The sequence below is a fragment of the Lissotriton vulgaris genome, chromosome 7 (genome assembly GCF_964263255.1).
Source record: "Lissotriton vulgaris chromosome 7, aLisVul1.2, whole genome shotgun sequence".
NCBI classification, from domain to species: Eukaryota; Metazoa; Chordata; class Amphibia; order Caudata; family Salamandridae; genus Lissotriton; species Lissotriton vulgaris.
Genome location: NC_141695.1, coordinates 1,164,160,901 through 1,164,175,207, shown reverse-complemented (window position 1 = coordinate 1,164,175,207; position 14,307 = coordinate 1,164,160,901). Strand labels below are relative to the sequence as shown.

The following is a 14,307-nucleotide window of genomic DNA, read 5'->3' as shown; positions in this document are numbered from 1 at the left end:
TGGAAAGACCGGGGCTCTCACCTGCCTCGCTGACGCTTCCCCCCGCCGCCAGCTCCATAGGACACCGGGAGCGGCCGCCGAGAGGGGGAGGCTTTGAACCACAAGCCCCAGCAGCACTCGAGAAGGTCACGCCCACAAACGCGCCCGGAGGCGCTTTAAATCTGCGTGCTGCCTTCGGTCGAGTGGGTTGTCTAGCAGACCTACTGACCTCCTGCCACGAACCTTGGGGCATTGGAAAGACCGGGGCTCTCACCTGCCTCGCTGACGCTTCCACCCGCCGCCAGCTCCGTAGGACACCGGGAGCGGCCGCCGAGAGGGGGAGGCTTTGAACCACAAGCCCCAGCAGCACTCGAGAAGGTCACGCCCACAAACGCGCCCGGAGGCGCTTTATATCTGGGTGCTGCCTCCCGCCTCGCGGGACGGGCCGGGCGGGCCGTCTGTGGCCGTCCGGGGACGACAAGGGACGGGACGGGCCTCCCCCCTTGGCCCCATCGGACTTCCAACAACTGACCCAGGTATTACACATTGAGTTTCTGTACTAAGTACCTCCTGTCGAAGCCCTTTATAAAATAACTAGACTAATTTAACGGCTGAAAGAATAGGGGTGCCAGAGAACTAAGTTAGTTTTGTTAGCAGTCAATTGTGGGACTACTAATTAATGCAGGATAACTAAACCTGTTTCCGTGGTCACAAGAGTGACTATGTTGGAGACCCAAAAGGAAAAATGTCCAATCATCCCAACACACGCTCGGCGGTGAGTAAAACTCACAAGAGAGAGACCCCTAAGCAAACACGAGCGGCAACGAGGGAGTGTGCCCTTCCAAAAGGGAACAAACCCACAGCAATTGACTTAATGTTAAAAAAGGTCTCGGGGGAAATAGAACGTATGGAACGGAGTTTATCCTCCTCACCTAACCTTAATGCAATTACCCTAACACCCCCTAGAGACCCCCCAATTGCAGATAGCCCAAATATGCATGGAAACGTGACCCTCTCAAATAATGATACTGAGGATGTCCCTTGTGCACAATCACCAGGGCCAGAAATCTCTGGGCGCAACAAAACGACCCATCAGAGAAAAATGAAGCGACAGGGGAGGACCAAGGGGCCACAGAGACAAAGGAAAGTACCCGTAAGAGGCAGTCGCTCAACAAGCAGGCAAGAGTATATACTAGTAGAAAATAATTCCCAAACAGAAACAATTCCACCAGGATGGGTTGAGACAGTCTTAGTAGACCTTAAAAAACAACTAGAATCCTTTATCGCGGCACAGCTAAAACCAATTATAAGCAAGGTGGATAAAATAATGTGTGAGCTCTCCAAACAAAGTAAGGTACTAGAACACACACTCACGAAACCCCCTACTGATTCAATTCAACCAAATGAGGTGATCACTAATGACAATGTAAACAAAAGCAGATTGCAAAACAACAACTGTGTTAGTCACACTCAACACACAATTGCCCAGATACACGAGGTTCCAAAAACTTCCCAAAATCAAAGAGGGGGCTCCAATGACAAATCAAGAGGGGGATACACTCAAAGTACGAACCCCAAAAATATGGATAAATCCCCTTTACAACCACTAATGCAATGGAGACAGGAAGACCGCCCCCAGAGGGACGGGATTCACGACCCATGTTATACAGACTCTGATCCCTTCTGTACCATTAACAGCCCCGCCCCACACATAGATCTCCCTCCAGAGGCCAGCCCATTTGTAATAGTTTTTGCAGGGGTGCCAGAAATTAGGCCTACAGAGAGAGAATCACACCATCAATTACACACTAAAATCTCCAAGTGGCTGAATATACACAGACCCTTAAATAATGGGGACAGAGGAGAGATAGTGCACGTAAGACGAGTAAACTGGCTTGGTGGGAGGAAAAAAGACATTAGAGGGGACTGTATAGTCGCAAATTTTAGAGACACCAGATTGGTTGATTACATCCTGAAGAATCCCAATAGGAATCATACCAGCACAATTTGTGCACTCCCACTCGGGTATTTTTACCCAAGGAGTTGGAACATTAATCGTGCTGATGATGATGGTGGGTGGATCCTTGGAAGACCACAACGCACACAAAGACCAAGACCTGTAAGCCATCCCGACCAGTTCTTTCCTCCACGAGACTACTCCCAGTGGAGAAACAGATTTGCCCCTTTACAGTCACTTGAGGACAATGATTGACTCATTCCGTTAGAAAATAATTTAGTATCAAGCTTAGCTACCAGTGAATGCTCACGCCCAGAAACAGAGGGTAAATGCGGGAGTGCTGGGAATGTACAAATCATGAGACCAGAAGTACTCTCGACCCAGGGGGATAAAAATGTAAACATCACAGATTCACCAATAGCGGGTGAGGTTAGAACAAATGAATCTATCACAGCTAGAGGCAAAGAGAATAGGGCTGGATTGACCGTGTTATCCTGGAATATAGCAGGCCTGGAAGCTAAACTCAAAAGTAAGGAATGGAAAGAATTCATAAGGCGCTTTCATGTTATAGCTCTCCAAGAAACATGGGCGCGTGATTCGTACCTCTGTCAATTGGAGGGCTATAAGTGTTTTTTCAGTTCAGCCCAAGGGACGAATTCTGGGAGAGCAAAAGGAGGCCTAGCAATATATGTAGATTTAGACCTGAAGGGTACCTGGTCACACCCAGACTGGATGTCAGACACTTTACAAGTAGTTTCACTACAGCATCAGGGGGAGAGACTACTTTTTCTAAATTTTTATAACTCTGGGCCGGTTGATAGGAATTTTCCCATACTATTAGAGCTGGAGAGTAGATTAAATGAGGAATTGGATTTAAGGCTGAAGGGGCCAGAACCAACTGTCCTGCTGATGGGGGACTTTAATTGCCACCTATGCCCTAAGCTATTTCCTATATCTGCCGACTGGTCAGCCTGCCCACTAGAAAAGGGTCCCCATTTTGTACACAATAAAGAGGGCACAGCCCTGATGAAGCTCTTAGATAACTTCGCGCTCACCCATGTTATGGATTTAGCTGCACTTAAAGCAGGGGAATCTCCTATACCCACATTTAAAGGGAGAGGTGGTGGGTCTATAATAGATTATATAATGATCTCTGCTTGCTCTAGAGACCAGATTCTAAAAACAAGAACAGAGTGGAGCCCCTTCAGTGATCACAATCCCCTCTCACTAGAAATTAATTATAAAGACATATCTGGAAAAAACCCAGGGGAGGCCACTGAAACCCAAATCCAAGCAACAGACCAAGGGAGACGCATAAGGTGGTCAATGATCAACCCGCAAGATTTTTACTCTAAGTTACTGGGTGAAGGGAAAGACCATATAGAGACCTGCTTAGATCTCTCAATAGAGGGCAGAGGAGTGGTTGTGGCTTTCGAATCTTTAACTAAAATTGTAGAAGGGTTATTGAAAACTAAGAAGCCTGTTAAACAATCATTTTCCCCAAGATGGTTCGATACCAACTGCTCAAGGGCTCTAAGAGAACTAAAGCAGAGTTTAAAAAAGGCCCGAGGGATAAGACTGAAATTGCCCGCTGTAGACTAAACTATAAAACCCAGGTAAAAAGAAGAAAGAGTGCTCTTCAAAAAGAAGTTTGGGCAGACCTGAGGGAGGCAGGAGAAAATAGGGACTATGCCCAGTTCTGGAGAATCATAAACAGACCATGCTTCCATGACTCAAGTTCCCCAGTCATTAGTTCCAACATATTACCAGAACAATGGATCAACCATTTTAAATCTCTGCATAACCAACAGGAGGTAGACATTGGAGATGGAATATGGATGGGGCCCAGGGCAGAACAACTAGAATTATCTTTGGAGGAAGTCCTAAAAGCAATCCTAGGGCTGACACGAAACAAAGCCCCAGGCCCGGATGGTACCCCACCAGATCTATTTCTTAGTAACACTGATTTATGGGCACCTGTAGTAACGAGAGTACTTAATGCAGCAATTAAATCGGGCCTTCCGAGATCGTGGTCCACTGCGGTGATTGTCCCTATATATAAGAAAGGCTGTAGGGACAGCCCGCAGTGTTATAGACCAATCTCGTTGATTGATGTCTCTGCTAAAGTACTTTGGAGGGCACTGCTCAACCGCTTAATAGAATGGACTGACACTCATAATATCCTGGTGGATACCCAGTACGGGTTCCGAACAGGCAGGTCAACTAGTGACCAATGCTTCAACCTATACCTCCTTACTGCTAAATACACCAAGACGACTGATGGGACCATGTACATGGGATTCATGGACTTAGCAACGGCTTTTGATAATGTTAATAGAGCCAAACTCTGGACACTTATGTATAACTTGGGAATTGACCCAGACCTCATTAACATTTTTAGGGAGCTGCACTGGAACACCACTGCCAAGGTCCGCTATAGCGCGGGGGGGTGAGCACCGATCCCTTCCCGTGCTCCGGCGGGGTGAGGCAGGGGTGTATCCTGGCGAAGTTCTTGTTCTCCCTCTACATAAACGGCCTGGAGAGTGCCCTGATAGCACTGGGGACTGACTGCCCAAAGGTAGGTTTGCGTCATCTGCCGGTACTTTTGTACGCAGATGACGCGGTCCTGCTTGCGCAAACAGCAGTCGGTCTCCAGCTCCTAATTAAAGGTTTCTCTGATTTTATGAGGACTTTGGACCTCTCCGTCAACCTGACAAAATCTTTCATTATGATAGTTGGGAAGAAACCACATAAGAAATTTGTGTTCAAACTAGGGGATCATGTCTTGGACACTGTCACCACTTTCCCGTACTTGGGTCTCCTATTTGACGAAAAGATCAAGTTTGCCCCTTTGGTGGAGGAGAGGTCTAGGAGACTAGTCTCAGCAAATGGGGCCATATTAAACTTTGCCCGACGAATGGGACGCTGGTCCCCTGAGCAGGTGATGACATTGTACAGGTCGGTTAGCATCTCGAAGGCCATCTATGGAGCGGAGGTGTGGGGTTTTAGGGATGCACAACAGATACAGGAAGAGGAAGATAAATTCTTTAAAAAACTGTTAAAGCTTCCACCGAGCATCCCAACAGCAATAACACACGAAGAGCTGGGTACCCCATACATACCCGACCTGATCAGACTGAGACCAATACTGTCCTGGCTTAAAATTTGGTCAAACCCCAATTCGGAATTATCCAGACAGATTATCCAGGATTGCCTACGGAAAGATAGATGGCTCCAAATCCCCTGGCTGAAATACATTAAAGAAACATTAGGGGATATTGGCCAGCAAAGGTTATTTCTGGAACCCTCAATTGTGGACATCTATAGCAGACATTTTGTACAAAAGCAACTACTGGAAAAATATGATTGTAGGAGGAGGGAGCTGGATTCTATTAAACCCTCGGTAGCTGCTCATTCGCTTGTTTGTAATGAAGTAGGCATGGAACCGTATCTCTTTTTAATGTATAGCCAACATGAGAGGTTTTTAATGACTCGTTTTAGGCTCAATCTGTTGCACAATATTTTAGCTTATCCGTCTGATTTTACGCAAACAATTGAGCAGAAGGGTGCCTGCGGCTGCGACAATCGGTCTCCGCAGGACACCCTTCATTTTGTATTACTGTGTCCTTTTTATAAAATACCACGTCAAAGATTCTTGGTGGACATTTTAAAGGACTCAAATATTATCCATGCAAAATCTGCCTTATTATTCTTGCAAAGAGCAACTGAAATGCGTACTTTGTTTGCTATTATGAGTTTTCTAAAAATTGTGACTAAACTAAGAAACACAAGGGGTTGATAAAGTTGGATGAAAGGGGATGAAACTAAAGGATATTTGCTGCCCCCTGTCACACCTACACTCTGTATATATTATCTACAAAAATTATTTTTAACTCGTCTCTTTTTACAAAAATATGATGTTCAGTATGATTTTATGTGATCATGTATTAATATGTATTTTTATGATGGTTTTTAACCTTCGAAATAAATAAAGAACTGAACTGAACTGATTGTGTTCAGAGTCCAATAAAAGCTCAGTTAAGGATATCATGCTTTGTATATAAGCCTGAGGTGCTGGTGATTTATTTATCCTTTATCATATGACGATGAGAGAGATCGCTACTTTTCCGTTTCAGGGCTGGCACAGTATGGAAAGTTTTTTGGAAGCCCTAAATCAACTAGATGTTTGCGTATCAGCCTGCCCTTTTGACGGGTTGTCTTCTCAAACCCTGTTGCATTTTATTTAAAAAAATTATAATTTTAGATCCCTTTTCTTATTTTATCTGAAGCCAAATTTAAAGCACCTCGACATTCAGAAATATTCTCCAGCTTTTAAATAGCCTTGATGTCTGTTTCAGAGTGTGTTGGGTTTTTTAAAGTAAAGTGGCGGCAAGATGCAGAAAATCAACGGAGAGCCGATTTAGGGGCCTTTTCTATGCTTTTAGTGTATGGCCTGAGCAGTTTTGAAACTTATATATGTTATGTAATTTTCATGAGCCACTATTTTATCACAGATTTTTTCCAGTGTAACTAAATGCCTCTCTGTGGACCTAGGGCATGAATCATTTATTTTGCAGTATGCTCTTTCTTTTTGATTGTGAAAAACAAAAATGTCTAACCATTTAGAATAATTATGTGGACTGTTTTTAATTTGTGGTTGTGTATGCATTTTGTATTGGATATTGTTACGTTGCGTTGGAAGTGATCGTGGTGTACTCTCTTTTATGATTTTTTCTAAAAAACGAATAAAGATGAATTGAACTGAATTGACAGGCAGTATATATATATATATCTTAGCTACCATAAAGCTCTTTCTGTTTCGCGTGTATTCCAAGCAATGTAAATGTCAGTATGTGGCTGGCTCAATTTTGGGCCCCATTATTGCTGTTTTATGATTTATATATTTTTGAAAATGTATAACTGTTGTAATTAATCTTCCCTAATGGTATGTCCCTCCACCCCTTCCCCTATGACCCGGTTGGTATGCTCCACCCTGAAGCTTGCCTTGGAATGTTGAGACACTCTCCAGTGAGGAGAGTGGATGGTTAATAAATAGACCTGTTCCACCTTCTCTGGGTCTCTGGAATCTTCTTTACAACACTGGCGACGGACTACGCAGGGGGCAGAAGTTAACCATTTCCCCTTTGAGTACTCTCTCCACACAACAAGCACATAAGGTGTTTGAGCCTTGTGAAGAAAGAATCGTTTTTCCTGGACTTTGAAATGTCAGAGTAATAAGGAGCCTTGCTGCAGGAATAGAACGCTACATTCGTGGACTTACGGACGGTAAAGTGACAAGTGTTGGTGTTGGCAGGTGAGAGATAACCGTTTCCGGTGGGTGGCACCTAGCTCTGTGGTGCGATCCCTTCCAGCTGTCACCCGTCCCTCTGTGTTCCTTATGAAGAGGATGTTTGGGAAGAAAGCCTGACGCGTGATGTCCTGTGCCCATTTTAGTGTTGGTGGATAAAGAAATTTACTTCAGTCATCCTCCTGTGTAAATTATAAGTGGAGGCTGCCGCAGAAACTAAGATATCCTCCTTTTACATCACGCTATCTTGACTTTCTGGACTCTGCTGGAGGTGTGATGTGCAGTTGACTGCCTGTCAGATTGCGCATGCAAGTGCAGTGGAGGTGCACCGCGACGTGGTCCTTCGTTTGTAAGGATACTACAGTGCTTACCTGTATTCCGGTGTCTTCGTCTGCCTACTGGTGATTTGCACATATCATCCTTGGGAGCCTGTGTGGAGTTCTGTGACGTCGTGGTTGCCCTGCTGTCCCGGAGCGCCTGAAGGGATCGGCGTGGTGTCCTTGTGGGGGCTGAGGAAGGTGTACATATCCATGTGTCCCGCACCGTGTGATTTAGTCAGCTGCTGCCCCTGCGCCGCTTTTTGAGGAGCTGGGGGGCTGGAGACACGAAGAATCCTGTCAGCACTTCTGTGTTCCTTTGACCGGATACAAGAGACGCTCCCCGGTGCACCAACAGCAGAGGGACGGTAATTTTGAAATAAAATTTAACTCTTCGCGCACAAGGGAAAGACAATCCTGTCAGCGCCTAAGGACTTCAGATAGCCCGATTCTTGAGGTGTTTCCCGGCGCATCAACAGCAGAGGGCCGGTATTTTTGGAATATAATTTAACTCTTCGCGCACCAGGGAAAGATAATCCTGTCAGCGCCTAGAACTTCAGACAGCCCAATTCTTGAGGTGTTTCCCGGCGCATCAACAGCAGTGGGCCGGTATTTTTGGTCATAACATTAACCCCTCACAGTGAAGGAACGCTACTATATTCCTTGTTCAGTTGTTTGATGGGCACAACTTATAACAAATACCTCCTGGCTCTGTGTGTAACACAAGTGGGCTTCCACACATCGACCAGGGAGAAGGAAGCCAGTATTTCCAGCTAAATTTCGTTTTTGAATGAAGGTTACTTGCATATGTATTTTATGTGTATACCTACCTGGTTAACATAAGAGAGAAACCTATTAGTGTGCTCCTAGTCTTTCCTCACCACTTGTTGGGAAGCCACCTATACTTTTGTGTGTTTTTAACCCTTGTAAATAGCCACCATGGCAGCAGCTAGCATGAGCCAACCCCCACCCTTTTTGAACGAGACAGGGGAACCAGAAATCAGCTGGAAGGAGTGGGTGAAACTTTTTGAGTCTTATTTGATAGCTGTGGGTGGTGAAAAGTACAAGCCAGAAAGGAAAAAACACATTCTTTTACACAACCTAGGTAGACAAGGGCGTAAAATGTACGAATCACTTCCTATGCTAGAACAGGAGGGTGAGGATGAGACTGGGATAGATGTTTATGAGCAGACAATGGTGAAGTTAGAAAAACATTTTGGGGACAAGATTAATGTAGTGTTGGAGCGCCATAAGTTTTTCAAAAGATGTCAGGGAAAGCAAGAATCCGTGCAAAATTTCATTGCTGCATTGTGGGGTTTGACACAGCTGTGCGAATTTGGAAGTTTAACTGATTCCCTTATAAGGGATCAACTTGTAAGGTGTACCAATAAACCACGCATTCAGGAAAAACTGCTAGCAAAAAATCCTGGGTTAAGAGAAGCCATTGAGATAGCTAAATCTGTAGAGCACACAGCTAGATGTATAAAGGAGATGAAAACCAATGGGGAGGAAGTAGCCTCTATAAAGGAGGAAGAAGATGGTAAGGAAGTATGTAAGGTCAGGTCCAAAGAAAATTATAGTGTGAGAGGAGATCAAAAGGAGAAAGGTCCCAAGTGTTACAGGTGTGGCAGCAACAACCATTTTGCAACCTTTTACCAGTGCCCTGCCAGGTTTGTTACGTGCAAAAAATGCAATAGAAGAGGGCATTTCGCCAGAGTATGTAGAGATGGTGAACAACATACTAGAATAGAAGGTAGAGGAATGGAGAAAAATGCAGCCAGGGAAGTGAAATGCATAGAACCAAGAAGTGGAAAAATGATTTTACAGGTGAAAGATATTGATGGTACCGTAAATGCCATTTACCCTAAATGCGATGTCTTCCTTGATGGCCAATGTGTAGAAATGTATGCTGATTCATGCTCGCCGTACACCTTACTTAACCAAGATGATTTTGTGTCCATGAGAAATTGCGATGTAAAACAGTTAAAAATGCCTGACGTTTCTCCTACAGGATATAACAAGGGAAAAATACTGTTAGTGGGCATGAAAGATGTTCATCTACGTTTTAAAGACAGGGAGACTTATGGTCCAGTGTATGTAGTCAAATCAGGATCTAACTTGCTGGGATGGGTCCACCAAAAAGAGCTGGGAATCATTCTAGATCCCAATAGTGCAGAGCAGGTTTTACTCACTGACAGGTCAAGGGGGGAAGGAAACATCTGTGATGAATTTGGGCAACTGTTCAGGGATGAGCTTGGATGTCTACACATGTTCCAACATAGAATCAAGTTGAAACATAACGCAAGAACAGTTGTACATAAACTACGCCCTGTACCTCTAAAGATGAAAGTACCTCTAGAAGAGGAATTGCGCAAACTTTGTGATTTGGATATAATTCAACCTGTGACCTGCACTGAATGGTTGGTCCCGATTGTCATCGCAGCCAAGGCCAGTGGGGAGGGCATTCGCCTCTGTGTGGACTTGCGCAGCCTCAACGACAATATATGGGTAGAGAGACATCCTTTGCCGATAATCAACGAGATGCTAAGTACCATGGGTCCCGCTAAATACTTCAGTGTGATCGATCTCTCCATGGCCTATCACCAAATTGAACTCCATCCAGAATCAAGGCCCCTCACAGCGTTCATTACCCCAGTAGGAGCATTTATGTTCAAACGTATGCCCTTTGGCCTTGCGTCTGCTGCAGCCATTTTCCAGAAAGCGATGCAGAAAATACTGGAAGGGATAAAGAACACCATGTGTTTCCAGGACGACATCCTCGTGTATGGACAAACCGAGGAAGAACATGATGGGGTCGCAAGACAGGTATTCAGCAGACTTATGGAGGCTGGGTTGACTGTGAAAAAGGAGAAATGTAAAATAAAAGTGAGGGAAGTGGAGTACTTAGGCCACAAGATCACTGAAGATGGTTTCAGACCGAAGGGCAGTTTAATTCAAGCTGTGATGGAGGCACCTAGTCCCAAGAACAAGGATGAACTAAGGTCCTTCTTAGGACTTTTGGAGTATATGTCAAAATACGTGGACAACTTTGCAGCCAAATGTGAGCCAATGAGGGAATTGATGAAGAAAAACAAGGATTTCCAATGGAACAAGGAGCATGACGCTGTGGTCAAGTCTCTTAAGGAGGAATTGGTAACCTCCCCAGCTTTAGGAACTTTTGATGCATCCAAAAAAACCATTCTTACAACAGATGCTTCTAACAAGGGCTTAGGTGCAACACTCATTCAAAAAGACGGAAAAGAAGAGAAAATCATTGCGTTTGCATCCCGAAGTCTAACTAACCCAGAGCGGAACTACTCCGTCATTGAAAGGGAGGCCCTGGCCTGTTTCTGGGCTGTCAGACATTTCAAGTTCTTCTTGTGGGGTTTAAGGTTTTCCATCCGTACCGATCATAAACCCCTTACCTTCATCTTCACCGTGAAGGGATTAGAGAATTGTACTCCTCGCATCAGCAGGTGGATCTTAGGGCTGGAACACTATAATTTCCAAGTAGAATACGTGCCAGGAAAGGAAAATAAGATCGCAGACTTCCTGTCAAGGTCACCTCTACCGGAGTTGGGAGAAAAAGAAGAAGCCCTAGACAGTCCTATCCTGATGACAGAAACACCTGCTATCACGGAAGAGGAATGGAAGGAAGAGACTAAAGATGACAAGGAAATAGATGAACTGAAGAAGTACATGGAAAACGGATGGCCCAACAAAAAGAGTGAACTAGAATCTAGCGTTGAAGAGTTCTGGGAAGTGAGAAATGAGCTGAGTTTCATAAAAGGCAGATTGTATCGTAACCAAAGAGTGATTCCTCCCAAAGGCCTCAGGAAGAAGGTCATTAACTTGGCACACGAAGGTCACCTAGGGCGCAGCCTTACTAAAGCCAGAGTCCGGTCCAGTTTCTGGTTCCCTAAGATGGATGCCATGGTTGAACAAGCTGTTAAGGATTGTGGGGCGTGCGCTAAAAGCGACAAGTCAAAAACTATAAAAAAGGCACCGTTATCTCCAGTGGAAGTACCCATCAAACCATGGAGCAAGCTGGCCTTGGACATTATCGGGCCTATGCAAGAACTAGGAGAGAAGAGAAGATTCATGCTGGTGTTAATTGATTACACAACCCATTGGATCAAACAGAAGTTTGTCCACTCTGTCACCACAAAGGCTGTAATTGAGTTTTTGGATGGAGTATTTGTTGAAGAGGGCATTCCAGTGACTCTAGTAACAGATAATGGAGTGCAATTTTGCTCGGAAGAGATGCATAGGTTTCTCCAGGGTTTGAACATCAAACATGAGACCACTGCCCTATACTGCCCCAAAGCCAACGGGTTAGTTGAACGAGCTAACAGAATTATAAAAGAACACATCCAATTGGCGGCAACTAACGGGCATGACATAGAAGTGTCCCTTAGAAAGTGCTTGTGGGCGTATCACACCTCCCCAAACATGGTCACTGGCATCTCACCCTTTGTAGCACTGCGTGGGCGTGAACCCTGTACCAAGTTTAATCCTGGTTGGTTGAGTGGGGGCGAACCCAGGGTAGCGGACCAGGAGGCAAGTGCAGAGAGAGTCCAACTCCACCAGGATAAGTACAAACGGTGGTATAACAACAAGCACGGGGTGAAAGATTCCAAGTGGGAGGTGGGTGATAGAGTACAAGTGAAGAAGAACACTAAAGTGGGAGCAACCCAAAGTAAATATTATATGCCTTGTAGAATTGTTAAAGTGCTCAAGAATGTGGTCCAACTTGAGAATGGCCAATGGTGGAGCTTTGACAAAATTGTACGTGCACATGAGTGAATTTCTGTTCCTATTCTTCTCCTCTTTATGATGCTTCAGTACTGCCCTATTTCCATGGGGAATTCCTGTTCCCTCTCTGTGTCACCCTATAGGGAGGAGATGTGTTGTAATTAATCTTCCCTAATGGTATGTCCCTCCACCCCTTCCCCTATGACCCGGTTGGTATGCTCCACCCTGAAGCTTGCCATGGAATGTTGAGACACTCTCCAGTGAGGAGAGTGGATGGTTAATAAATAGACCTGTTTCACCTTCTCTGGGTCTCTGGAATCTTCTTTACAACAATAACTATATGCAATCTGGAAGTGTATTATGTCACTGCCTCACACGGGTTAAAAACGTAAATTCACATATCTGTTGCTTGCCTCTGTCTGAAAGACACTCCTTTTACTTTAATGAAGGGCACGAATGGCCTCACAATGAGGATGCCGGGCTGTGCAATGGCTGTCCTCGTGTTTCGGAATGGTGTCCCCCATTTCATATTGCCACCAGTGAAGACTGCTTGGCACCAAGGTGTCCTCCCAACAACTGACAGCACTTGGATTCTAAACTGCATCTTGAGGAAAGGATCAATTACATAGACATGAAGGCTGCATACACCTCACTGTACGTAGGCACCGATACAGTGTCACAGTATCAAAGTACAGCACAGCATTACCTTTCTTCTGGTTGATCATTAGTCACTGTAAGTCTGTTTGCCCTGGTTTATGGGCGCAGCTGATCCTCAAGCTCCACAAACCCCCTCACCTGGGCAAGAGCTGCTTCTGGGAGTGATGGCTGTACACAAAATTTTCACCAGCAAGCCATGGGAAGGGTTGTATGCATGGCTCAAGGCTAGCATTGTTTTTGTTTTTTTGGCTCTGCTCATAAAGAAGAATTTGATCAATGTGAGTGTAGAATTTATGACTTATAAATAAGATAAAGCAGAGCGCCAAAACGTTTAGTATTGTCCTGAGCACCTACAGCATAACTAGTCCAGTGCTGAAAATAAAAAATTGTCTCACCACTAACAAATATTCTGAAGTCCTTGGGCAACTCTATGCACACTTTTATCTGTCCGCTCTGGATACGCGGTGATCCTTGGAACTCATCATCTCCATAAATATGACTCAGGGCCAGCATCTCATCTTCCTGGGCATCCTTGTCTTCTGACGCCATTATCCTGCACGTGATGAATGGTGTGTACATCCTTAAATTATGCAAAACATTTGGTATATATAATCACTATATCAACTTTAGAGGGTGCATTGACAATTATACACTTGACAAGTGATAACTTTTCCCCACAGAAACTCCTTTGTTTCTTACTTATCATTAGGCTTGTCCTAGATCACGAAACAGCAGATTAATTTTCAAGAAGTCAGACCAATCACTGCACATATGTGATCCACCAGTCAGAGGCATTCGTTAGTTTCAATATATAAATATAAGCAAATCTAGTTCTCTGTCTTTGCTTTTGATTAATGTGATCAGGAACCCTTGACCGAGAGCTCTTGCTCTGCTAAAGCAACTTAGCCTTCACAAAAACACAGAATATATTTGAAAAAACACAGAGGTGTGAATGAAGAGGAAGATGAAGATTTGCCTCTGGCTTTTAGGGATGATTTAATGCATGTGATAACTTTCCTCTGTATTAATATTGTTAAAATTAGAAGAATTTGTTAAAACAGTTTTGTTCTTTTCCCTTATTTTTCCAGTCCCACTAGGGAGCAAATGCTGTCCTCTCACAGCTACATATACACAGTGCATGATTGATGTAGACAGTATTAAGCGAGGAGCATTCTGCCGCTCAAAGCATCCCAACCGGCCCACTCGAGGCCTGTCTAGTCTATTGAAGGCTGTGGTACATCAATGAGAAGACAATTCAGAGAAACTTTTTAAAACCATGTGCCTCCAGCTTGAGGAATCACATTTCCATACAGCTAGTCTTGGTACAATAAATA

General features: G+C 44.5%; 1 protein-coding gene across 4 annotated transcripts in view; it reads right to left on the bottom strand.

The window, feature by feature from the left end:
• The window catches only part of LOC147703098 (E3 ubiquitin-protein ligase RNF14-like), a 133,720-nt gene that overhangs the window by 91,142 nt on the left and 28,271 nt on the right, over positions 1 to 14,307 (bottom strand). For all 4 annotated transcript variants that reach the window (XM_086928876.1, XM_086928879.1, XM_086928877.1 and 1 more), the window contains exon 2: positions 13,369 to 13,526. In XM_086928876.1, coding sequence (XP_086785002.1) covers positions 13,369 to 13,522 — 154 coding nt within the window. In that variant the 5' untranslated portion in view covers positions 13,523 to 13,526. The remainder of the gene's footprint in view (positions 1 to 13,368; positions 13,527 to 14,307) is intronic.